The 25,061-nt window shown below is 35.4% G+C and overlaps 1 protein-coding gene across 1 annotated transcript in view; it reads left to right on the top strand.

The window, feature by feature from the left end:
• The first annotated feature begins 10,419 nt into the window (after positions 1 to 10,419).
• LOC128658159 (ADP-ribose glycohydrolase MACROD2) overlaps positions 10,420 to 25,061 on the top strand; it is a 342,506-nt gene continuing 327,864 nt past the window's right edge. Inside the window, exons 1-2 of the mRNA XM_053712664.1 lie at positions 10,420 to 10,738; positions 14,364 to 14,483. Coding sequence (XP_053568639.1) covers positions 10,693 to 10,738; positions 14,364 to 14,483 — 166 coding nt within the window. The 5' untranslated portion in view covers positions 10,420 to 10,692. The remainder of the gene's footprint in view (positions 10,739 to 14,363; positions 14,484 to 25,061) is intronic.

Below are 25,061 nucleotides of genomic sequence, written 5' to 3'. Positions count from 1 at the left end.
GTACAAGAAATAATCTATAAACTAATCTATAACATTATCTTATCTCAGTGATCAAGAGTTAATATAGTGTTAGTGACAATAATAAATGTCAGGCTAAAGTGGCCCTGTATCAATTGTGAACAAAGGTCGAGATAGTAAATAATATGTATAATGATTAAACACTATCTGGAAAGCTGGAGACAATCTATGAAATAAAACTAGAAAGCTGCCATGTCTAAATTTTCATTCAAACCTCCAGGGAAGAAACTTCCAAATTTAAAAATCCATTATGTTTCCCTTTGTTGGAGTCTGGTATATCTATTAGTACCTGCAACTATAGGAATACTCTATAGGAGGGTTATCTGAAAATTACAGGTACCTCGATATTGGCATACCCTATGATGTCTCAACACAATATGTTTTTGTGCTGTTTTTAGAAATATTTCTAAAATGTTCACCCCACCTTCTCCTAAGTTTCCTAATTGTGCGCCCTAATTAATACTGAATCCCACATTTGCATGTTAAAACATAAATCACATATGTGGAACTACAATCTAATTTGCCTTAGAATGGGGAAAGTACCAATTGGTGGTATGGGATGTCACATTGAGAGCTCCATGTGATATAATATTACACATAATACACCTCTTAATATTGCATCTGTATGCTCCTTTAGTGTTTAAATTATTTCCTTTGATTGCCCAATTTTGAATTGGGTTTTCTATTCATAACTACTTTACTGGGTGCCAATTTCTGTTTAAATGAGGGGGCTCTTCTAAAGGTAATACTAGGTCTATTATCTATTATGCCTCTAAGGATGGGATCCTTCTGTAGAAGGTACCAATGTTTATTTACGATCTTTTTAATTATTTTATAGTTAGAATTATAATTAGTTACCAAAGACATTCTTTGGTTACTATTCTTGTTTCAATTGCTTTGAACCTTATTGACAGTTGGGTGAATAATATTTTCCTATTTAAGTCCCCTTGCTTTCAAGAACCCTTCATTAATGAGTTGTTCCGGATAATGTTTTATCTTTAAATCTATCTTTTAAAATCAGTGCTTGTTGGATGTACAAGAAATAATAAAGATCGAGAATAGAAAATAAGAAATAGAATAAGAATTAAGAAAGTGAAATGTCTAAATGAGAAGAAAGATAATAGTGACCAGTCAGACAGTTTTTTGTCTACACAGATCTTATGTCAATGGTGATCCGGTATGCCGCCAGAACACGGCGTGATGACGTCACCTGGTTTACTTCCGGTTTCAGAGGAGCGTTCCCCCGCGGGGACTGTGGCGGCATACAGACACCAACATTTATATTGTAGCACTTGGTGAGTACACTTGTTTTTCTTTTTCACTTGTCTGATGACGGGTCACTCCCCGAAAAACGTTTACACTCTGGATTAAAAGATACACTTTGATTCACGGCGAGTGCTCTCTTTGGACTATTTATTTGTATATATTTTGGGATGCACCCCGACGCCTATTCAGTATAGTGAGTGATGGACTTCTTGCATTATATATATATATATATATATATAATATATAGTATATATATATATTTGTTATTGCTTTTTTATTTTACTTGGTTTACCACTTCAGCCATCTTTGTGTCATGTTGCACAACTAATTTTGGTTATACAAAGGTTTACAGAACCTCAATATCTCAGCGCAGGATGGTCCTAGCTCCTTGGAACAAAACAGATATCTAGATCACATTATAGGGTACATGTACATATATAAACATTTTGCAATTTTCTTGATCCTCAGACTTGCGTTCTAATGTAATTATGAAAATCACTGAAAGTTACACTTTTATGATCAATTTATAATGGGGAAATGGGATTGAATCCTCAGTCCTAAATAAGGGTTAAATACTCGAAACGTCACTTGAGATATCTGTACCTTAATAAAAGGAGAAGATTCATATGAGAGTACTGTGGACATTTTTTCTATGTGTTTGTAAATGGAGATTGGCCTTCACCGGTACTATATAACTCAGTGGGCTGATGTTATCTGTTGTTTGGACTGATTATTTTAGGGGGGTACCTACATAGTATGGGGTAATGTGCAGAATACTTTAGTTTTGATGCTTCTCTTATTATTATTTTTTTTTTTTATGGGGGTGAGAAAGTAACATTTTTTTACATTTCCCACCACTTTCAGGTTGATTATCCCTGGTTAGGGACCAGAAAGGAACAGGTATAAGTAATTTAAGTATAACAAATAATAAAAAATGATCTGCATTTTACACTAATATGTTTATGATTGATACAACCACAAATTAAAGTTAAATGTTTGATTAGAAGCTCTCCTAACACAGTCTCTCTGAAATGTTGTGGGAGCTTATGTGGCAGTAGTCAACTTGAAAAGTGTCAATTTTCATTGTTGAAAATTGTTCCTGGGAACCCATCTTTGTCCCAGTAATATCTTTTATTATGTTCTTGGTTAAGGTTTTACAAAAACGTCATGCTTTTCCCTTTACTGATGTCCTCAACCAAGCCTAACCACCACAGGTCATTATAAAGACAAGGGACACTGTCATTCCGTGGGATCAGGGGGACAAATTTAATTACTGCATGTTCTTCAACTTTCTCAATGCAGATCTAAAGAAGTATCTGATCATACTCTCTGATACTGCCCCAAAAACAGTGATTTTTTCTTGTTCTGGAATTCTCTCACACTTATCAAACCTGTCCTTGAGTTTCAGTTCATGAAATTCAGTTACTTCCTTGCTTTGACAAAGATGTATGTAACCTCCTTAATCTTCTCATTGCAAAAGAAGGGACATATTTTTAGGGTGAGGATTTGACCATCTGTAGTCATCTGCAGACTGGCTTTTGTAGTTCTAAATATAAAGAAATAGAAAAGAAGCACCTTACCCATAAGCAGTCACTTGATATACTATGTGTCCAACTGAGAAATGGTAAACTAATAATAAAACTTAACCATTTACATCAAACAAATAAAAATAGAGTAAATCACTTACTCATGTGTGTCCCACCTAAAAAGTACTGAAATGTTTAAAACAGAGAATGAACCCTCCTCCCCGATGAACTGTCCACAATATCAATACTTACAATTCAAAGTTTGAGTGCAGTTATGGAGCAATAAGCCATGGTTGTCCCATCATACAGAAGCCACTGCAACAACAATGATCTTTATCTAAATAAGAAGGTAATTGTATAATTATTAAAACTTGTTGGGTTCGAGCCTCCAAAACACTGCAAAAATATCTTAAACAAACTTTAAAGGAAAACATATAATCTGAATCTTTAACATATCTTGTGTGGCAAGAAGCAGGCGGGCTAGAAACACCTGATGAGCATTTTGCCCACAGCTTTCTCAAAGGCTAACCTGAGCAATTCTAAGTAAGAGTTTAAATACCCTAACATAATCAATCAGAGGGTAGTTGTTTCCCGCTTTGTTGTTCCTCCAACCCCCGTCACATGCATGTTTGCCATGGGACGTTGTGAAGTCATTCCATTTGGCTTTTATACTAAGCCCTTCTCATGGTTAAACCAGATTGGTGAAATTCTTCTTGTTCTTCTATATTGGCTTGCAGAATCATCAGAAAACCAGATCATCTTTCCTGTTTCAGAAAGACTCCCCTGACCTTCACTAGTGTTCTGATTAGTTTCATCAATCGTTTCTGAGACATAGAATTTCATGCTGATTTTGTTTTGGGACCATGGCTTTGTAATAAACTGAGAATTTTATTACAGCACACTTTTCTTAAAGAGCCCTTAATGAATCTATATATACTTCTGTTGACAGAGTTTTGGTTTCTGTATATACTGCTGGAATCATCTCATCAAACGGTTCTTACATATTTATTTTCCAAGTTTGAGAAATCCTTCCTACTTTAGAATCCCAAAGCACTTTTGTATTTTATCTGCACTTATCTTCCTAATCTTGTATGCAGGGGAAACTCCAAGAATAGCATAAACTGAGTCACACCTTCTGAGAGAATCTTTGGGGTAATGCATAGTTCTCTCTCCTACTCCATACATGCTTCTTTTTCAATAAAAATATTTTTTTTTGTAGCAGGTGGGACACAGTGTCCTACCAGGGACAAGTTTTAGAGGATAGTTATTTTCCTTTCATATGTGCTCTAATTACATTCTCATAGCCCTTTTGTAATAGGTTTGTTGTAATATTCAAAGGGAATACAACTGTTACCAAATAGGTGATGATATTTCAATAGAAATCAAATTAAACATCAAATCCTACCCTTGAACACAGTAATTCCTTTTCTTCTGAGCTGTAGTCACTTACTGCTTTTTTTAACAGGAGAACCAACCTCATTATCCTTGTTTATGATACTGTTCATTTGTAAAAGAGGACACTGGTATTTCCATAATTGGTTAAAATCTATTCCTGCATCACCATGAAACTAACACACTTCAGCTCCTATCATCTAACTCACAAGAATGGCAGCCAATACACTGACAAACTGTATCCATACACTTGTAGGTATGGGCATGCCCAGACATGCAGAGGCAAGTCTTCCATGCCCTAATAATATATTTGTGCCTGCACCATAATGCCAATATAAAATGTAGTAATATTTTAGAACCCATTGAGAAGTATAAGCTATTTTATGTCAGTCATAAACATCTGGTCCCCTTTACCAGAGATAATCAACCTGAAAGTGATGGCAAAATGTTACAAAATTGCACTTTCTATCCCCCATAAAAAATAAATAAATAAGAGAACCTTTAAACCTGGACCATTTTCTGCATGCACACTATACTCACTAAGGTACCACCTAAAACAATCCATTATAAATTTGATAACTAAACGTGGAACTTTCAGAGATTTTCATAATTACATTAGGACTTAAGTCTAAAGATCAAGAATCTGCAAATATTCATATATGTACATGTTCCTTGTAATGTGATCTAGATATGAGTTTTTGTTCCAAGGAGTTAGGACCATTTGGAGCTGAGATATTGAGGTTTCCATAAACATCTGTATAACCACAAATGTGTTGTGCACCATGACACAAAGATTGCTGAAGTGGTTAAACCGAGTAAAATATAAATAAAAAAATTGTGGTTTTGTAGTACCAATACATACAATGTAAACACTAAAAAAAAATAGGAAAAATGGTCAAGCACCAATGTTGGACCCACTTGAGATGGATTGACCCCCTTAAGTCCTTTGGTGTGGAATGACTCTCCCCTCACAAATATTTGTAAACTAGTGATACCCTATTCAAATTAAGTTATTCCATTACTCTGAAGTAAAATTTTCCTTGGTAAAGACACAATATATAATAGCAAAATATTTAAAGTTCCAGCCTCATATGATGGAACAGCATGCTGCTTAGGGTGTGCACCCACTGTAATTCTGCACTAACATATATATATATATATATATATATATTTATGTGTGTGTGCTCATGTACACACATGTACTCATACACACACTCACTCACGTACACTAAATTTACCTTTACACTCACGCACACAGTTTATAAACACATACACACACCCCCCACCTCCAATACCTATTACACCTTCTCTCTCCCATTCCCATGCACATACCGCTTCTTACTCCCCCCCCTCCCATGCATATACCACCTTCTCACACACCCCACCAATGCCGTTACCATTGCTCCCTTCAACCTTCCATGAGCCTTCTCTCTCAACCCTTCCATATGGTATCATGTCATATCCTCTGCTTCACTCACCGATTGGCTGCTGCGCAACAGAAAGTCCTGTGGGGAAGCCTGGCAAAACAAAAACCAAGATTACACAAGGACCAGACACAGGCCTCTCTCAAAGGGAAGAGGCGCTGTGTGACGGGTGTGAGTCCGGTCAGGGAAGGTCTTTCTCCTCTGTACCGGCCCTTTAAAAGGCTTACATGTGCTTCTCTGGCCCTGTGTGCATTAGGGTGTTCACACCCGGCTACACCACTACTTGCATGCCTATACCCAGCCCTTATATATTTTTAAAAACAAATGTTTATTCTAGCTTGATTCCTTTAGGGTCCAAAAGAACAACAAAAAAGCCTTAAAACATTGTTTTTGTTCTTTTGGGTCTTAATAGAATTCATCTGGAATATTGGTACCATAAGGCTGGAACTTTTATTAACTTGCCTTCTGTTAAAGGGAACATTACAGCCAAAATGTAAATTGAACTGTCCATGGTTCTGATAGACCATTACATTTTAAAACATTTACAGACAGATAGCTCAGCATGCTAAGGCACTGTGGCAGAGCTCTGTAGCAGCCCAAGGGTTGCAGGTTCGATCCCCGGCGAGGTTCCACTCAGCCTTTCATCCTTCCGAGGTCGATAAAATGAGCAGCACCCCCCCCCCTTGAGACCCTTACGGGTGATTATGCTTGTACTTTACAAGTACCCAATACATACATACATACGTCCTACTTCTGTTATCAATTTTCCTATGTTCTTTGGCATCCCTTTTGTTGAAAAGCAATGCCTCTTGTCATTGGCTCGCTAGATGTGTTCATGTAGGTTTCAGTTGTGCATTGCTGCACTGGAGCTGACTTTAACCATGTTAAAGACACAGTTACATTAAAGGGAAAATAAATTAAAAAATGCAATTCAACATAAAATGTTAATTATACATAATTAAAGAACATTGTGACACATTTTCATTATTTATTTTGCTTGTTTTTCCTGTAATTAAACCATGAAAACTGAAGTATTTCCACTACTCTTAAAGAGTCTGGAGTGTATTCTGTGAAATGAAGGGACCCTTGACACTTCAACATGGTTCATCAGTGATTGGTTGATATGTGATAGGAGATCATTCATTAGCTTCCAAATAGATGTGGAAAACAGCACACTTTTCTTCTGTTAAGGGGCAAGGAATATCAGATTTGCCTGATCCACTTGTACATCATAAACAGAATGATTCCAGCCTCCAAATTCAATAGAAGATCTTTATTATTCCATGCAGGGTCCCAGAAACACACATACAATGTTTCAGGCCTGTGCTAGGCCTTAGTCATGACTAAGGGCTAGCACAGGCCATGAAATGTTGTATGTGTGTTCTGGACCCCTGTATGGAATAATAAAGGTCTTTTATTGAATTTGGAGGCTCAAATCATTCTGTTTTGAGGAGCTCATTCATACCTGTAGATAATTCGGCCCACAGTCAATAGAAGTAAGACAGGGACATTTAAAAGACTTTTCAAGGTGTAGTACCACAGGCCAGCAAAAACAATGCAGATTTTTCAAACAAAATGACAGTTTTAAATGATTTTAAAAAATAATTTTGTAATGCAGATCTTTTGCAATCAATGAAATAATTTCAGATGCAAAAAAATGACATTAATCGAAGAAGATCAAACAAATGTAAAAAAAAAAATATATGGATCCAAAGGAGCTAAATAAAAGTGAAGTGTGACAGTATTGGTTCTCAATTAAAAAAAAGACTGGACTGAGCTTTCAAAACAAACTCAAAATGTAATTCCACATAAAAATGTTTAATTAGTCATGGGGAACAAATCATTGCAATGTATATAAATATTTATATTTACCTGCTTTTCGTTATACTTTAATGAAATATGAAAATCGAAATCAAACTTTTCTGATTCACTATAACGCATGCAATTTTACGATACTTTTCAATTGACTTATTTATCAAATATATTCAGTTAACATGGAATTATTTGTAGAAAAACATACCTAGGTAATGCTCATGGGCACCAATGCACTGCTGGGAGGTAGCTGGGCATTGGTGGCTGCACACATATTTGCCTCTCATTATTGGCTCACCAAATGTGTTCATCTAGCTCCCAGTAGCCCAACTGCTGCTCTAGAGCTGATTTTAACTATGTTTAATATCCTTTGCACAGGGAAAACTCAGTTATACAGAAGCAAGATAGCATTCATAAAATGAGTATAACATATTTGAGCATTTTAATTTTGTACCTTTATGCCCCTTTAAATCTGAAAATTGTATTTTTCCCCACTGTCTGACAATGATGATTCATTCTGTTGATTCATTTGTTCTGCTAAATCATCTAATGAATTAGTCTGATAAATCTTCAGTTGACATAAGAGTTGGTTCTCAATGACACAACATGCAGAAAGTTAACCCCCAAAATGTACTATTAAGGGTTGGGGGACAGGTGGGGAATTCTACTACTTATTGCTACCTTCAGTTTTTTTTTTTTTATCTCTCTTCTATCTCTGTGTGAGCATTGGACAGGTACAAATCACTACACCGTGTGTACTACTGGCAACTGTACCTTTCAAATTCACTACAGTAATAAATGGGCTGCATAACACCCTTACAGCAGCAATTGGAACTGCTATTGGACATAATGTTTCCACGAACCGCAAGCTATAACAACCATGATACCTGAAAATTGCTGGAAAAAAAGAATGTAAATGAATTGCTGGGGGAAAAAAAAGAATGTAAACTTCCAAAGAAATAAATAAATTTGAATCATCGCTTTGTTTTCTCTAACATTTTGGGTTCTGTAGAAAATGTCAGACAAACACCATTTTTATAAATAAAAAAAGCAAGAGGCATTTACTGTCCCCTTAAAATATATTTTTCTTAAAAAATATTCATATAGTTCTAAACCTTAAATGAAACAGCTTAAAAAGGATATTAAACACCATAAAACTGTGATTGGCCCACACTCAGTAACCTGTGAATCAACAGCTGGTTTCAGCAATTTGCAGCATTTGTAAAACCTACAGACTTTTTGGCCTCTCTAGGGAGCCGTGGGACAAAGCACATATTTTCACACAAGAAAAAGGTATTTAAAGGGGCATTGAAGACCAAATTAAAGGGACAGTCCTAGTCCAAAATAAACTTTCATGATTCAGATAGGGCATGTCATTTTAAAACAATTTTCCAATTTACTTTTATCACCAATTTTGCTTTGTTCTCTTAGTATTCTTAGTTGAAAGCTAACCTAGGAGGTTCATATGCTAATTTCTAAGCCCTTGAAGGCCGCCTCTTCTCTCAGGGCATTTTGACAGTTTTTCACCACTAGAGGTTGTTAGTTCATGTGTGGCATATAGATAACGCTGTGCTTCTAGGAGCCAGCACTGATTGGCTAAAATGCAAGTTAGTCAAAAGAATATTAAATAAGGGGGCAGTTTGCAGAGGCTTAGATACAAGATAATCACAAATTAAAAAGTGTATTTATATAACTGTGTTGGCTATGCAAAACTAGGGAATGGGTAATAAAGGGATTATCTATATTTTAAAAACAATAAAGATTTTGGTGTAGACTGTCCCTTTAAACAATCAGATTCAGATGGAGAATGCAATTTTTACCAACTTTCCCAATTGACTTACATTGCTCTAATTAGGTTTGTTTGTTGGTATCCTTTGTTGAACACTTTCCAAGGTAGGCTCAGAGCAGAAATACACTACTGGGAGCTAGCTGCTGAAATTATGAAAGAAAAATGAACATTTTCATTACAATAATTACAACGCAATGATTTACAAAGTAAAAAACAGCATTTTTATTATGGAAACTTTTACAAAGTATACATTTATATTCACTATCTAGTAACAAAACTAAACATTTATGTGTCTTTATATCAGTTGATTCCCCTTATTAAAATTAATCTCCCTAAATGTTTAACCCCAATTTAAGGGATTAAATACATAGTCAAAACTAGCACACCTGACAAGCTCCAATGCCAGTGAGCCAATCAAGGACCTCATACTTGTGAATCCTCCAATCATCAGCTGTATGCTTACCTGAAGCAGCAAATAATTGCACTGGGTACATTAATTTGTCTAACATTTTAGCAGGGATTAAGCAGATTAAGCAAAGAAAAATAACTGCTTTAAAAACCAGAAAAGCTTAGTTTGTCATTAGACTGTCACTTTCATCTTTGAAACTGGTTGTACAATTTACCTATATCCTTGTTTTTTGTTTGTTTGTTTTTTAAAAAATAATCACGCCCTTACAAGGACAACTAAATTCAATAACTTTGCAATTTACTTTTATCTGATTTTCCTGTAAATTAAATTGTGTTTTTTTCCCATTATCCCCAGAGATTACAAATGCCTCCTGTCAGATCTAAAAACCCTATAACATTTTACACAGTGATTGTTTGACAAGTGGAAGAGGTTATCATTATTACATACTTTCTACAACAAAAGGATATGAACAGTATTGAAGAGGATTTTTTGACACTGCATTTTTTGCTTAAAAGGCACAACTTTAAACAATATATATATATATATATATATATATATATTATATATATATATATATATATATGTTGCAATGCAGTGGTTAAGAGCTGGTATATATATATATATATATATATATATATATATTTACAACTCTTATAAGTATATATAGCAACTGATTTCTCCTCAGCAATTTAGACTAATCCACCTTAAATAAAAAGAGGAGAGATGCTGTGACAGAGGTAGAGGGCGGGGCTTGGAACTGAATGCTGGTTCATGAGAGAAGGATACAGGAACTGCTGGGAATACCGAATCTGCTGTATGACACTGGGATAGTCTCCTGTACTGCTGCTGTGTAGGTGCTGAGAGCCTCCTGTGTCGCATCTTGTTCACAAGCAGAAAAAAAGGGGCTTTTATAGTTGTCACCCTCATCCATCTCTCCCTCCCCAGCAACAACAATATCCTTCTCTCTTGTCTCTTTTTTTTTCTCCCCCGTGTTCATAATCACAATTTCCCGTGAGCCTGGGGAACGCGCAGCCCAAATCCAACATCAACAGCAACATGAGCAACAGCAACAAGAAGAAAAAGCAATGGAAAGAAGAGAAAGGTAGTGCTTCTCGTTCTCACTCAGTAGCAATGCTCTGATAAATGGTGGAAACATAGCCCTTCAATATATATCATTGTTCCTGGTCATTGTTAAACAAGGGCTATCAACTGTCACAAGGTCTGCAGGACAGGTGGCTATAATAGTATGGAAATAGGCTACAAATCCCATAATGCTTTGAGAGCAGGGCTGGATGCACATGTCATGCAGACCTGGCCACTCTCTTTGTGATGTGTGTATTTATACTGCATACCAGATGAGAGAGAATCTGGGGACCCTGGATGCTGCTTATATCATGACATAACCTGTTCCTTTACACTACTCATATGCAACACGCAAGTTTGTTTTGGTGCATGCTGGTTCCTGGACTTTATCCCATTGTTGCACCACCCCTTTATTTATTTACTTTTGCAAACCGCATGTTGAACTGGCTGCAAAGTCCTCACGTACCCAGTGACAGGCAGCCTGTCTTGGTGATTTGTGAAGAGATTCTTCCAGAACACATGCATGATGTCTACTGTTGGATAAACTGTGACTGAATATCTAGTTTATAGCACAAGATACTCTATTAAAAACTACCACCTTTAAATGATTGACCTAAACAAATTCAGAAATGCTTGGTGCTGTCATTGTACAACACGTGACTTTCTTGTACTTGTACAATACTGAGATGCTCATTCAGTGACCTGCTGTTTATTACTAAATCATGTTTGGCCACATTTCTTACAGTGTAGCATGTGTTAGATTCAACCCCAGAGCACAATGTTATATAAATAGAGAATGCTGTTATAATGCTAAATAGAAACTGTTTTGACATTGCTAAATTATTTCATAAAAGTAGAAAGCTTGACAATCTAAAACTGTTGCAGCCAATTTTCTAATAGCTTCAGTAATATAACAGTGTGTCACATTTTAACTCATAATGATGTTTCTTGTAGGAAATCAGGTAATCAACCTCACAACTCGGGGTCAGAATATTTTACTGTATGAAGGTTTTGTTAGATTTTGAGCATTGAATTGTATGATAAACGTGTTTTGTTATTGTGTATAAACTGGTTTCTGTTATGATTCACAAAAGGTAACTTTTTATGTTTTTAATAAATTATGCAGTTTGCTATTTTTAAATATTTTTTTAACAAATTATATAGTTTCTTATTAAATATTTTATATCAAATTATACAGTTTACTATTTTTAAATATTTTTTAACATATATAGTTTGCTATTTTAAAATTTATTTTTTTATCAAATTATAGCGTTTACTATTTATTGATATATATATATATATATATATATATATATATATATATATATATATATATATATATATTTTACAGTGACACAAGTGTTAAGGTAGAACTTTTTTCTTTGTAAGAATAATACAAGTATGTAGCAGAAGCTTTCAGGAAACTTTAGATCTTGTTTACCAGACTAACAATAAGTTCATTTAGATTTAGCTTTTTAATGACTAACATATTCCAGCTAAAATGAGTGTCACAAATTATCTACAGAAATTTCATATGTTAATGGGTATTTTTTGTTTTAAAAATATTGAGAAGCTTTTTAAATATAATATAATGTTCTTCTGTTTATTCATTACCACCTCACACAAGAGAAATAAAAATGCAGAAATAAAAATATTAATGGGATATTTAACAAAGGAGTAAATAACTATAAAATTGTGTAGTAAAAAATATTGTAACATAAATTTACAATTTGGCCTGGTTTTGTCTTCCTCCTGACCCTCAACACTAAGCACATGGAATTGCCCCACTTCAGTGAGTTTCGCTTAGATCAGCCACTGGATACTGGAAGGGGGTTTAGAAATATGGATGCTACGTTTTAAATGCCTTACAAAGCATTTAGTTTTACTTTTATTTATTTGCAATGATGTACTTCATTATGCATATATGCCATGCAAATAAAAATTATCACAGATTATCACTTTTATACTGTATAAGACTTTTTATCTATTTTTATCTATTTAAAACAAATAATACATAGCTTCTGTAGAAATAAAAAGGTATAAAACAAAACTATTACTACCTGGTTCAACTTTGGCATGTATATTTAATTTCTTAATATTTTATCTAACATGGTGTCCCCTCATCCACCATTGCTATACTTTAAAAAACATTCCTATTATTCCTATTTTATATCTGTCCCTAATTGTCCTCTGCAAAAGAGATTTGATAAGGGGAAACCTAGGTTTTAACAGTGGTGCTGATTTTTTTTAGTGTAGTATATAACAAGAATATATTGCTCAGTTTTAGAATAGATTTTTGGCTAAAAATTATAAATATAGGACCAGATTACGAGTGGAGCACAAAATTGCGCTTTCACTAACGTGATATTTGTGCTCCAGTCAGTAATACCGGTGCATGCAAATGTGCGCTGGTATTACAAGTTGAGCACAATGCCAACGCGACCTTGCATTTGCATTGCATGGAAGCTTTCCGCTCATGATAGTGTGCTTCCATAGGCTCTAATGGGAGCCTTGTTGTGATGCGATAGACATGGCACAGAACCTAGAGCAGCGATGGCAGCAAAGTTTAAATATATTTGTATATGCATATATACCTATATATTTATGTGTTTTTATATGTGTATATACACATTAACACAAAAATATATATGTTAATAAGTATATATATATATATATATATATTTACAGTAATAACACAGTCCCCTTAGACAGCAATGTAAAGACACTTTTCAGTGCCGTTTTTTTTCTAAACACCCCACATCTGCACACTTTCACCCCTTAAAACTGCTTTGGGCAGTTATTATTTTAAAAAATAAAGATGCTAACATTTTTTTATTTTAATAAAATAACTTTATACTTTATTTTGGTGAACATTTGGGAATTTTTTTTTTTATTAACCAGATCTGATCTCTAGTAAATGAATGCTAGCGCAAAGTGCTACCGCGAGCTTGCAGTAGCATTAACCAGTCACTCGTAATGGCTGGTTATTTAATTTGCGCCTGTAAACTGGCAAATTTAGTGCTACACTTGTAATCTAGCCCATAGTGTTTTCTAAAATCGGTCTTTTTTTATTTTAACATACAGAGAAACTTGTCTCAATAAGTTAGTCCAACCATCAAACTTCATAAAACTGACCTTTTATTTACCCAACATTTCAATATTTAAACAACATTTCAAGCAAGCAATTGGCCCTTAATCATGTTTTAGGGCCAATTGTTGGCTTAATACATTGTTAAAGATCAATTTTATGTAGATTGATCGCTGGACTAACATTGATTTAATATTTATTGGGAGATAAAAATCCAGTACTGCTTGTTTTATTGTGTTGTAGCTATGTTTTTAAAAGGACATAATAATGAAATAATAAAATGTGGTAAAGCATCTGCTTTTAGCTATGTGTTTAACTTATTCTTGCAGGGCATTAACCACATGTTTATCATCTTTGCAGGGTTTAAACACACTCCCTAGCAAACATTTGTGCAATTACAAAATCTACTACATTAGATTATATTATTATTGCTTGATAATGTCCCTTTAAAGCTTATATCACTCTATAAAAAGTAATTTCATGGGTTATACAGAAAGGAAAGTTATTTGGTTTATTAAAAAATGTTACATTTTCTAATTCTTTATCTATTTTGTAGACCGGCTGCTAAAGATGACCCCAGAAGAGAGAAGCAAAAGAAAACTTGATAAGACACCTGTATCAATTAAAGAGATTCCGTCATGGATGGATGAAGCAAAAAGAAAAACATCAGAAAATGGTAAAAAAAAAAAATGTTACTGGGTTGTTATTGCAAAACAAAATATGTTTTTAGTAGTGTATTTTTTTGAAACAGAAACAAGTATGTATTAAAGGGACATTAAACACTTTGAGATGTTAATATAAAGTGATAAATCATGTATATAAAAAAACAACAACTCTGAAATATACTTTCATTATTTATTTTGTCCTCTTATCCTGTAATTCCTTTCTGAATTTGTGAACTTTTTAGTTCCTTTTAGAAATGGAAGTGCAGAACACTTTTATAATCCACACAGCCATTGGCTGCACACTCTAGTAATCTATTTATAACGGTCCCTAACTGGCCACAGCAGAGAAAGTAACCTCAGTTACAACAGCAGAGAAGGGCCACAAAGCTAATAAGGGGATTGGAGAATTTAACCTATGAGGAGAGGCTAGCCAAACTGGGTCTGTTTTCTTTAGAAAAAAGGTGCTTAGAGGTGACATGATTACTTTATATAAATATATTTAAGGCCCATATACAGAGATGGAAGAAGCTCTGTTTATTTCAAGAAAATTGTTTGTGACCAGAGGTCACAATTTAAGGTTGGAGGAAAGGAGATTTAATCTCCTGCAACGGAAATGTATTTTCACTGTAAGAGCAATAAAAGTGTGGAACTCATTACCAAAGGAGGTAGTGAATGCCAATACCCTAAATACATTTAAAAAATATTTGGATACATTTCTGTCTATAAACAAAATACATGGATATGATTGCTAGTATTAAATGGGTCACCTTTTAGTAGGATTATTTAAGTTTAACTGGAGCTTTTTGTATATATTCTAGATTTGTATAGGTTGAACTCGATGGACTTCGGTCTTTTTTCAACCTCATCTGCTATGTTACTATGTTAATATAGCAGCTCCAATTGTTTTATAGACACTGACACTTTACACTTTTTTTTGTCAATATTTAAACAGCTAATGAAACTTTAAAAAATACATCTACATGTTATTCTCAGACGAATCTCTTTGAATGCATCAATCTATCTAATGTCCCTTTAACTAATGCATCACTTCCTTTTCATTACTTATCTTTTATTATTTTTGCTTGCTCCTTTTTTTGTTTGACAAATAATACAATTTTAGAAAGAATATCCCGTTTCTAAACTCGGTATAGTTTAAGAGTTGGCAAGGTAGATGTAGTACATATGCTGTTCATTTGTACAAATTCTCCTTCCTGCAAGAAGAGACAAGCGCTCGGAACACTATAGGCTGTCTTTCACCACACTCTTGCATGGGCAGATCTTATTGTGCATGACATTTTGTTAATGATGATATGAAGTGATCTACAGTACTGCTTCAAACTCTGTCTCAGAATAAGTAGTTTCAGGAGCAATAAAACTGACCAACCACATTTCGTGGAGGGATCCTTTTTATTTTTTAGTCACAGCTAAACTTTCATGGCTCAGAGAGAGAGAAAGAGTGCAGTTTTATTAGATTTTTCAATTTCCTTCCATTATCAAATTTACTATGTTCTGTTGGAAGCCTTAGTTGAAAAGCATACCTAGGAAGGCTCAGGAGTAGCAATATACGAAATGGACTACTGGGGACTAGTTGGTGATTGGTGGCTTCGCCAAATATCCTGCAGCCTCTTGTCATTGGCTGACCAGATGTGTTCAGCTAGCTCCCAGTAGTGCATTGTTGTGCTGGAGCTGACTTTATCAATGGTTTTTAATTATTTTGTAGAGGTTAAACACATAATTTATAAGCAAGTAATAGTTCAAATATAAAATGCTCTAACACATTAGAACATTTCTTTTTGCCCTTTTCCCCCCACTAAAAGTAAGCTTGCTTATGTATAAAATAAAATACCTTATTCAGGGGGAAGTTCCGGGTAGCGGCCATGACTGGTCGCTGCTTCGTGTACTGCTCCAGCTATGATCTATTAATCTCAACATATCATCTTCCATAGATGTCATCCAGCATCAAGACATGCATGTTCCACTACAGATGACGATCCACTCTTAGGAGATATAGATATTTGACACCTACGGAGCTCCAGAATCATTATGGAGACTGCGGCCTCCTATCAACCCCCAGACAGAGCACCTTCAGGCCTCTGATCTAATTGAACGCCTACTGCGCTTAACTTAAGGCTAATAATTGAATCTTTTGGGACATGGAAATTACCTTACAAATACTCCTACAGGATCTAAGTAACTCGCTAGATTAACATTTTACTCAGCTTTCCCGACATATTGCTGAGTGTTTTAGCACCAATACATATACCAACCAGATTAAAGATGGCGTCCTACCCTCCACCATTGCGACCTCAGAGAGTGCAGCAAATACAAATGCAGGTGAACCAACCAAAGCAACATACCAGACATTGACCCGATCTACATAGACCCAAGTAGTAGCTAGCAGTGGGAGCAAGGTGTTTAGGGAGGCCACAGCAGTATACATGAAGGGGCGACAGAGTAACTTACCCGAGACTCACTTCGACTTTGACACAGCTGTATGGGAGCATTCTATGTGCATTGATCTAGAGACAGACACAGTTGAGCCGGCTCTACCACCTCTCATGAGGGATCCTGAAGCCCGTGGAGGTAGTGGTACTGCCGCTTTTCTCCTTACCAGTCGGAGCAATCTTGTATTGCAACGACCACGTAGGTCAATGCACTCATCTGGGTGTACACAGGTCTCATCAAACTGAAGTAGGGTAAACTCACTCTATATAATAAGATAGTCAACTGCCTGCATAACCGTGTCAGCGAGATCGCAATGTGCTTAAATCTTGGGACTATCCACAGGTGCACACTTTTTGCACTATCTAGGGAACCTACTGTCTTTGTTTACTCTAGCTCTAGGGAATGTAGATGCAGAATACATTTATATGCAAGTGTTTACCTAATAATTGATTTCATTGCTGCTCTGAGCTCCTTTCCTGATATGGCATGGAGTCAGGCTGGTCCTACTGTCAGCGGCAGAGATGCTGGATCTAAACTGATTCCACATTATATCTAATATATATATTACGTGAAGCATTTACTAATCTTGGAGGGTCTGACTGACGTAAGCATTTTTCACTAAGACACTATACGGGTTTCCTACTACCTATTCTACACACTTATGCAATAGGACATAGTTAACTACTAGCATTCCAATCTCAGGAACTTCACATGTGTACCCAGCTGTTGATATTAGTAGTTTCCCTATCATTGTAATGTGTTTCCACTCTCCAAGATAGACATTAAAGGTCCAAATGTGAAACTTTAAGAAATCAGAAAGGCCTCATATAAGGCCTTGCTTTTTAGTCATCTGAGTCACTTCTTTATCCCAGAATTCCCTATCCCATTAGCACTCTTGGTACTCTTCTTAATTTCTCAGTTATCAGACTCACTTTTGTATTTCCTGTGTTTCGATATATATATACCATAGGGACCAAAAGCAACTCCTATACTATAGTTTTCTCCTGCTATACTACCTACTTATAAAAGTGACTTCACCTACCTTAGGAGGCAGATCTATTTACTTGTGCCCTCACCATGAACATAACAGTTCCTAGTCCCCTCTCCCTAGACCTATACGCATGATTAGGTCCAGGAGTGACCTTACGAGACCTATAAGGGTTTTAAATGAGAAAAACAAGGTTGCATTGGTTTATGTACATTCATCTCACTGTTATATACGTCTCTCAGTATTTATGATTGTGTATAGCCTAAGCGTTTTTTAGACTGACCAATGTTGAACATTTAGCTTATTTTTGCCAGTTTGTCTCTCTGATACCAATGCATATCTCGTGACTGTATTTTCATTTTAAGTATACACTAATCTATGCTGTTATCTTTGCTAAAAACCTCAATAAAAGATTTAAATAAAAAAAATAAATAAAAAAAATACCTTATTCATACAGTTAAAATAAATAGTAATAGTATAGTTTGAATAAAAATGATGCTTTTGAGTTAATGGGACACTATACTGTAGCAAATATTTAAGTATGCATGTGCTGATCTGAGCATAGGGAATCATTTAAAAGGGGACATTTTAAAATATATTACTTTATATTATGTTTTTTTTTTTATCACAAGCATTCCTGTAAATTTAGCCTGCACACAATAGAGCTGTTGGAGTTGACAATTTTTAGCCAGTGAGTAATCTCTCACAATAAACAGATTAAAGGGAGAATAAAGTCAAAATTAAACTTAAAGGGACAGTCTACTTAAATTTGTATTGTTTAAAAAGATAGATAATCCCTTTATTACCCATTCCCCAGTTTTGCATAACCAACATGGTTACATTAATACACATTTTACCTCTATGACTAAGCCTTGACTGCCCCCTTATCTCAGCGCTTTTTTCAAACTTGCATTTCAGCCAGTTAGTGATGACTCATGCATGACTCCACGGGAGTGAGCACAATGTTATCTATTTGGCACACATGAGCTAGCACTGTTTAGCTGTGAAAAGGTAATAAAATGCACTAAGATAACAGAAGGCTTTTAAGGGTTTAGAAAGAATACAAAGAGAACAAAGTTTGATGAAAAGGTTTCAAAGTTTGAAACAAATTTGATGATAAAAATAAATTGGAAAGTTGTTTAATATTGCATGCCCTATCTGAATCATTAAACTTTAATTCTGGCTTTACTGTCCCTTTAAATGGATTGGAGGGAACATACAATTTGAAACATCTTTCCAATTTAATTGTATTATTCATTTTGCTTAGTTATCTTTGTTAGAGAATTATCTTCGGTAAGCTTAGGAGTGTGCTCGTGCCTTTAGCCATCTGGCAGCAGTGTTTGCAACAATGTTTATACCAATAGTATACATAGTTGCAAATACTGCCATAGACTGCAAAAGACACATGAACGCTACTATCAGCCTACATAATGCTTACTCTTTAACAAAGGATAACAAGAGAACAAATACAATTTTATAAACAAAGTTGTTTAAAAAGACATTCTCTATCTGAATCATAAACACTTAATTTTGGCTTTACTGTCACTTTAAGCCTCATTCTTGCCAATATGATATTCCCTTTATAGTGATAGTCCCTTTAAATTTCAAGAACTCTGCCCTACCATATATTGTAATTGTAAGTTGTATCTTCCATGCAATGAACTCTTTTCAGTCCCAGGAACAAGATCTCTTGCACATCATAATATGTTTGTAATTTCCTTCTATGCTCAGACTTCCTCCAAACCTAAAAAATAGAGTGAAATACTTATATGATAACAATAAAATGTTTTTATTGTTGTAATATATACAATAACGTAATAGGATTAAAACACATTTACAAAAATATATATATAACAAAATTAAAATATTCACACATTGCCTTTTTAGATGTTCTTTTTAAATATAAATGACCTAAAATAAACTGTGTTTCAAAATGTACAGTATATATGTTGGATGTAAAAAAAACATCAGTTAAAAGTATATATTAACCATATATTTTAACCTGAAAAAGGTTATACTAAAACTAGTTACATTTTAAGTGAAACCAGCGAGAAATGCACTTTTTTTACACTATTGCTACCTAGGTATCCGTTGTTCACTGGCTGCTAAAGACCATTCCCACAACTGTCTACAGGTGAAACTCGAAAAATTAGAATATCGTGCAAAAGTTCATTTATTTCACTAATGCAACTTAAAAGGTGAAACTAATTTATGAGATAGACTCATTACATGCAAAGCAAGATAGTTCAAGCCATGATTTGTCATAATTGTGATGATTATGGCTTACAGCTCATGAAAACCCCAAATCCACAATCTCAGAAAATTAGATTATTACATGCAATCAATAAAACAAGGATTGTACATAGAACAATATCGGACCTCTGAAAAGTATAAGCATGCATACTGTATGTACTCAGTACTTGGTTTGGGCCCCTTTTGCAGCAATTACTGCCTCAATGTGGCATGGCATGGAAGCTATCAGCCTGTGGCACTGCTGAGGTGTTATGGAAGACCAGGATTTTTCAATAGCAGCCTTCAGCTCTTCTGCATTGTTTGGTCTGCATGTCTCATCTTTCTCTTGGCAATGCCCCATAGATTCTGTATGGGGTTCAGGTCAGGCGAGTTTGCTGGCCAATCAAGCACAGTAATCCCACGGTCATTGAACCAGGTTTTGGTGCTTTTGGCAGTGTGGGCAGGTGCCAAGTCCTGCTGGAAAATGAAGTCAGCATCCCCATGGAGCTCGCCTGTGGAAGGAAGCATGAAGTGCTCCAAAATCTCCTGGTAGATGGCTGCGTTGACCCTGTACTTAATGAAGCACAGTGGACCAACACCAGCAGATGACATGACTCCCCAAATCAACACAGACTGTGGAAACTTCACACTGGACTTCAAGCATCTTGCAGTGTGTGCCTCTCCATTCTTCCTCCATACTCTGGGTCCTTGGTTTCCAAATGAGATGCAAAATTTGCTCTCATCCGAAAAGAGGACTTTGGACCACTGAGCAACAGACCAGGTCTGTTTTTCTTTAGCCCAGGTAAGACGCTTCTGACGTTGTTTGTTGTTCAGGAGTGGCTTGACAAGAGGAATACGACAGGAATACGACATTTGAAGCCCATGTCCATCTCCATGTCTATCTCATATATTAGTTTCACTTTTTAAGTTGCATTAGTGAAATAAATGAACTTTTGCACGATATTCTAATTTTTCGAGTTTCACCTGTACATAATGTTTTAGTGTAAATATGTCTGTGTGATCTGATGCAATGCTCATTAAAAGAATAAGAACCCCAAAAAAATGTTTATTTTGTGATTAAGACATACATCATACATTGCTTTTAACTATGGTTGCACCGATACCATTTTTTTTTAAGACTGAGTACAAGTACCGATACTTGTTTTCAAATACCTGCCGATACCAATTACCGATACTTTTTTTTTACTGTCATGTGACAGTTTACCAAGCACAATACAGACTAACTATTTAAGATTCCTTCTTTATAATTATGAAGGACTGTAACTCAAAAGACATTATAAAATAATAAAACAGTTTTATTTGTCACAAAGTTCACAGAACATGTTTATAAATAAAAATATTAAAATAAAATATATTAATAACAACAACAATAAATAACAAATATAAAATTACAAAAAAAAAAGTTTAATCATGGGGAACAACACTATGGGCTAGATTATATTTGACTGGCAAGCTTTACCAATGATCTCATTACATGTCCTACTCTATTAAAGTCTATGGAATTGGAAATGTGAACAGAGCATTGGTAAAGCTTGCCAATCAAATGTAATCTAAATCTAGTCCTATAATTGCAGGATGAGTGTTCATTGGAATTAACGTAATTTGACCTATGAGTACTCTTCCTGCAATTATATAATCTAAGGGTATGGATGTTCCTCAGAGTACAGTATGTTTTGAACATAATTGTGCAAGATGAGAAATAGCAGTAAAAAAGGCAATCAAGCAATAAGAATAGTTTTTCAAAACTTAATGGCAAGTTCTTTTTAAGGAACAGAACAGAAGCATCTCTGCATGTTCAGCTATTAGTCTGTTTTTGCTATCAGTAAGGAGGTTCGACTCTAAGTTGAACAGTCTTTCACTTTCCACACTACTGCATGGGGCAGAAAGATATTTTTGGGCCATTTTAGCCAGTGCTAGAAATCTCAGTTTATTAACTGCCCAGCACTTCACGGGTTTATCTGAACGAGGTACAGTGATCTCTCCTACAATAGTAAACAATTTTTAGTTTAGTCTCCACTCCAGCTTAAAATGAAATGGAAACATGCAGTTTGAAAAAACATCACAAGATAGCATATGGGTAGGAAGTGGAGGTATCGGTTTAAGTATCGGTGCATTTACACCAGTACAAGTACTCATGCAAATACTTGGTATTGGTACCAAGATATGCTTTTCAGCAAAGAATCAAGATATGCTTTTCAGCAAAGAATAGTAAGAGAATACAAAAAATTAGATAATTGAAGTAAAATAGAAAGTTGTTTAAAATTGCATGCTCTTTCGAAATCATGAAAGAAAAAAATTGGGTTTCATGTCCCTTTATAGAGAAAGGAAAGTCAAAATTAAACTTGCATGATTCAGATAGATCATGCCATTTTAAGACACTTTTAAATTCACTTCTATTATCAAATGTTGTTGAAAAAGAACACACACACATCCTACACTAGTGGGAGCTAGCTGCTGATTGGTGCCTGCACTCATTTGTCACTTGTGATTGGCTAACTAGATGTGTTCAGCTAGCTGCCAGTAGTGCAATGCTGTTCTTCAGTAATGGATAACAAGAGAATGAAGCACATTTGATAATATAAGTAAAACTGAAAGTTGTTTGAAATTGTATGTTTTATTCGAATCATGGAAGAAAATATTGGGGTTTCCTGTTCCTTTCATTCTTTTAACTGAATTTAAAGTGCACTGTACCTTGCAAGTTCTACTAATTTGGATAGTTAAATAAAGTAATGCTTTTGGCACTCTTGTGCTATACAATATATTTATTTATAAAATATTTTACCAGGAAGGATACATTGAGCTTTCTCTCGTTTTCAAGTATGTCCTGGGTCCACAAAACATTGCATTGATACAGTAGGGTACAATAAAATTAAAAAACAATAATACACAATATATGCAAACATTTTACATAGAATAGGTAGGAGATATGTAGAGAGGGATCTCTTAAAGGATATTAGGCTTGGGGAAGGTTTGAAAGTGTGCGGGAGGTCATTCCATAACTGTGGCGCTCTGTAGGAAAAGGAGGATCGAGCTGCTTTCTTTTTGTATTGAGGCAAGATAAATAATGTGCTGGTACTGGATCGGAGGTTATGGAGACATCTGAATTAGTTTGCATAGATTACCGTGTCGTCTGCGTACATGTGTATAGTTGAGGATTTGCAGATCATTTATAAATAATGTGAATAGTAGGGGGCCAAGAATGGAACCTTGGGGAACACCACACATGACTGGGAGAGGGAGGGAGTCACTGTTAGAAATGGAGACATATTGTGATCGATCCGATACATATGATCTAAATCAGGTTAACAGACGATCAGCAATACCAGAGTTTTTTTAGTTTGAGCAGTAAGTAGTATGTCGTGGTCTACTGTGTCAAAAGCCTTTGCAAAATCAAGGAAAATAGCTCCAGTTAGGTCTCCTTGTTCCATGCCAGTTTGGATGTTGTTGCAAACTTTTAGGAGGGCAGTTGTAGTGGAGTGATTTGGGCGAAAACCTGATTGATCAGGGGTCAGATAGTTAGAAAGTTGGTAATACTCGCATAATTGCGTATGGACGCATTTTTCTAAGATTTTTGACAATACTGGGAGCAATGATATAGGGCGATGGTTAGAAACCAAGGTTAACTCCCCACTTTTATGAATAGGCACTACTCTTGCAGTTTTCCAGAGTTTGGATATGTATCTAGACATCAAGGATTCGTTAATTAGGGTTGTGACAGGCTTAGCAATTGCCAGCGCACTGAGCTTCAACTGCATTGCTGGGATTTGATCAGGTCCAGACTGGTTTTTAATTTTTAGATTATTAAGGTGTTTCTTAATGACATTGATGGGTACAGGTTTAAAATTGAACTTCTCTATATTGGGTCTTTGCTGTTTTAGTGGGGCCTGATCCACATTTGTAGTTTCAGGATGCGGGTCATTTATTAGTTTGTCAATCAGGGTGGTGGAGCATCCGACAAAATTATTGTTAAAGGTATTTGCTACTTCTAAGGGGAGTTGCAGGTTTTGGTTATCCACATTTACAGTGGAGGGTTGGGAGTGGATTGGTGGATTTTGTAAGTTATTTATGAGTTTCCAAAACTTTATAGGGTTAGATATGTTATTGTTCAGATTTTCACAGAAATATTGGGCCTTGGCCAATTTTGTTTGTTTAGTGCATATATTTCGCCATTGACTATATACACAGTGATCGTTCATAGAGCCATTATTATTAAATTTCAAACTTGTAGGAGTTCAGACTGAAAGAATTCATCTGCAGAGTCTAGATCTGGGATTAGGTTTAATCTGTGCCAGGGGAGGTTCTTGATGTCATTTAGAAATGATTGAATATAACATTTTATGAAGGACCTGGTGATTTTAACCTTGGGAGAGGATTTAGTAGCCCTTATTTTGCGCATGCAGTACACTAAGCAGTGGTCACTGAAATTGTTGGGGAGAACACCTGCCTCCTGGATTCGGTCGGGAGAAGTGGAGAGAATCCAGTCGAGCAGGGTATGATTATGGCTTTTGAGGTTTATGCGAGTTGGGTAGGAGATTATTTGTGTTAGCTGCAAAGATTTAAACAGCGAGCGACAACTGTTAGTTTTTGGATTCAGCCAATCAATATTAAAATCTCCAAAAACCAAAATTCACTGGGTCAAGAAGATATCTTTTGTATCTTTAAAGGAAATTAAAGCTGCAATTAAACTTTCATGATTTAAATAGCAAATACAATTTTAACGTCTTTATACATTTGATCATAGAAGTGAATTAATGTGTTTCTCTTTGTGGGCATTACTGGGAGCTAGCTGGTGATTGGTGGCTACACATTTGTTTCTTGTCTTTGGCTCACCAGATTTGTCCAGTTAGTTCCCAGTAGTGCATTGCAGCACTAGAGCTGACTTTGTGGGGGTTAAACGCCGTTA

Source organism: Bombina bombina, chromosome 4 (assembly GCF_027579735.1).
Source record: "Bombina bombina isolate aBomBom1 chromosome 4, aBomBom1.pri, whole genome shotgun sequence".
Classification (NCBI taxonomy): Eukaryota; Metazoa; Chordata; class Amphibia; order Anura; family Bombinatoridae; genus Bombina; species Bombina bombina.
The sequence above is the reverse complement of the archived record's forward strand: the minus strand, read 5'-3'. Positions and strand labels throughout refer to the sequence as shown.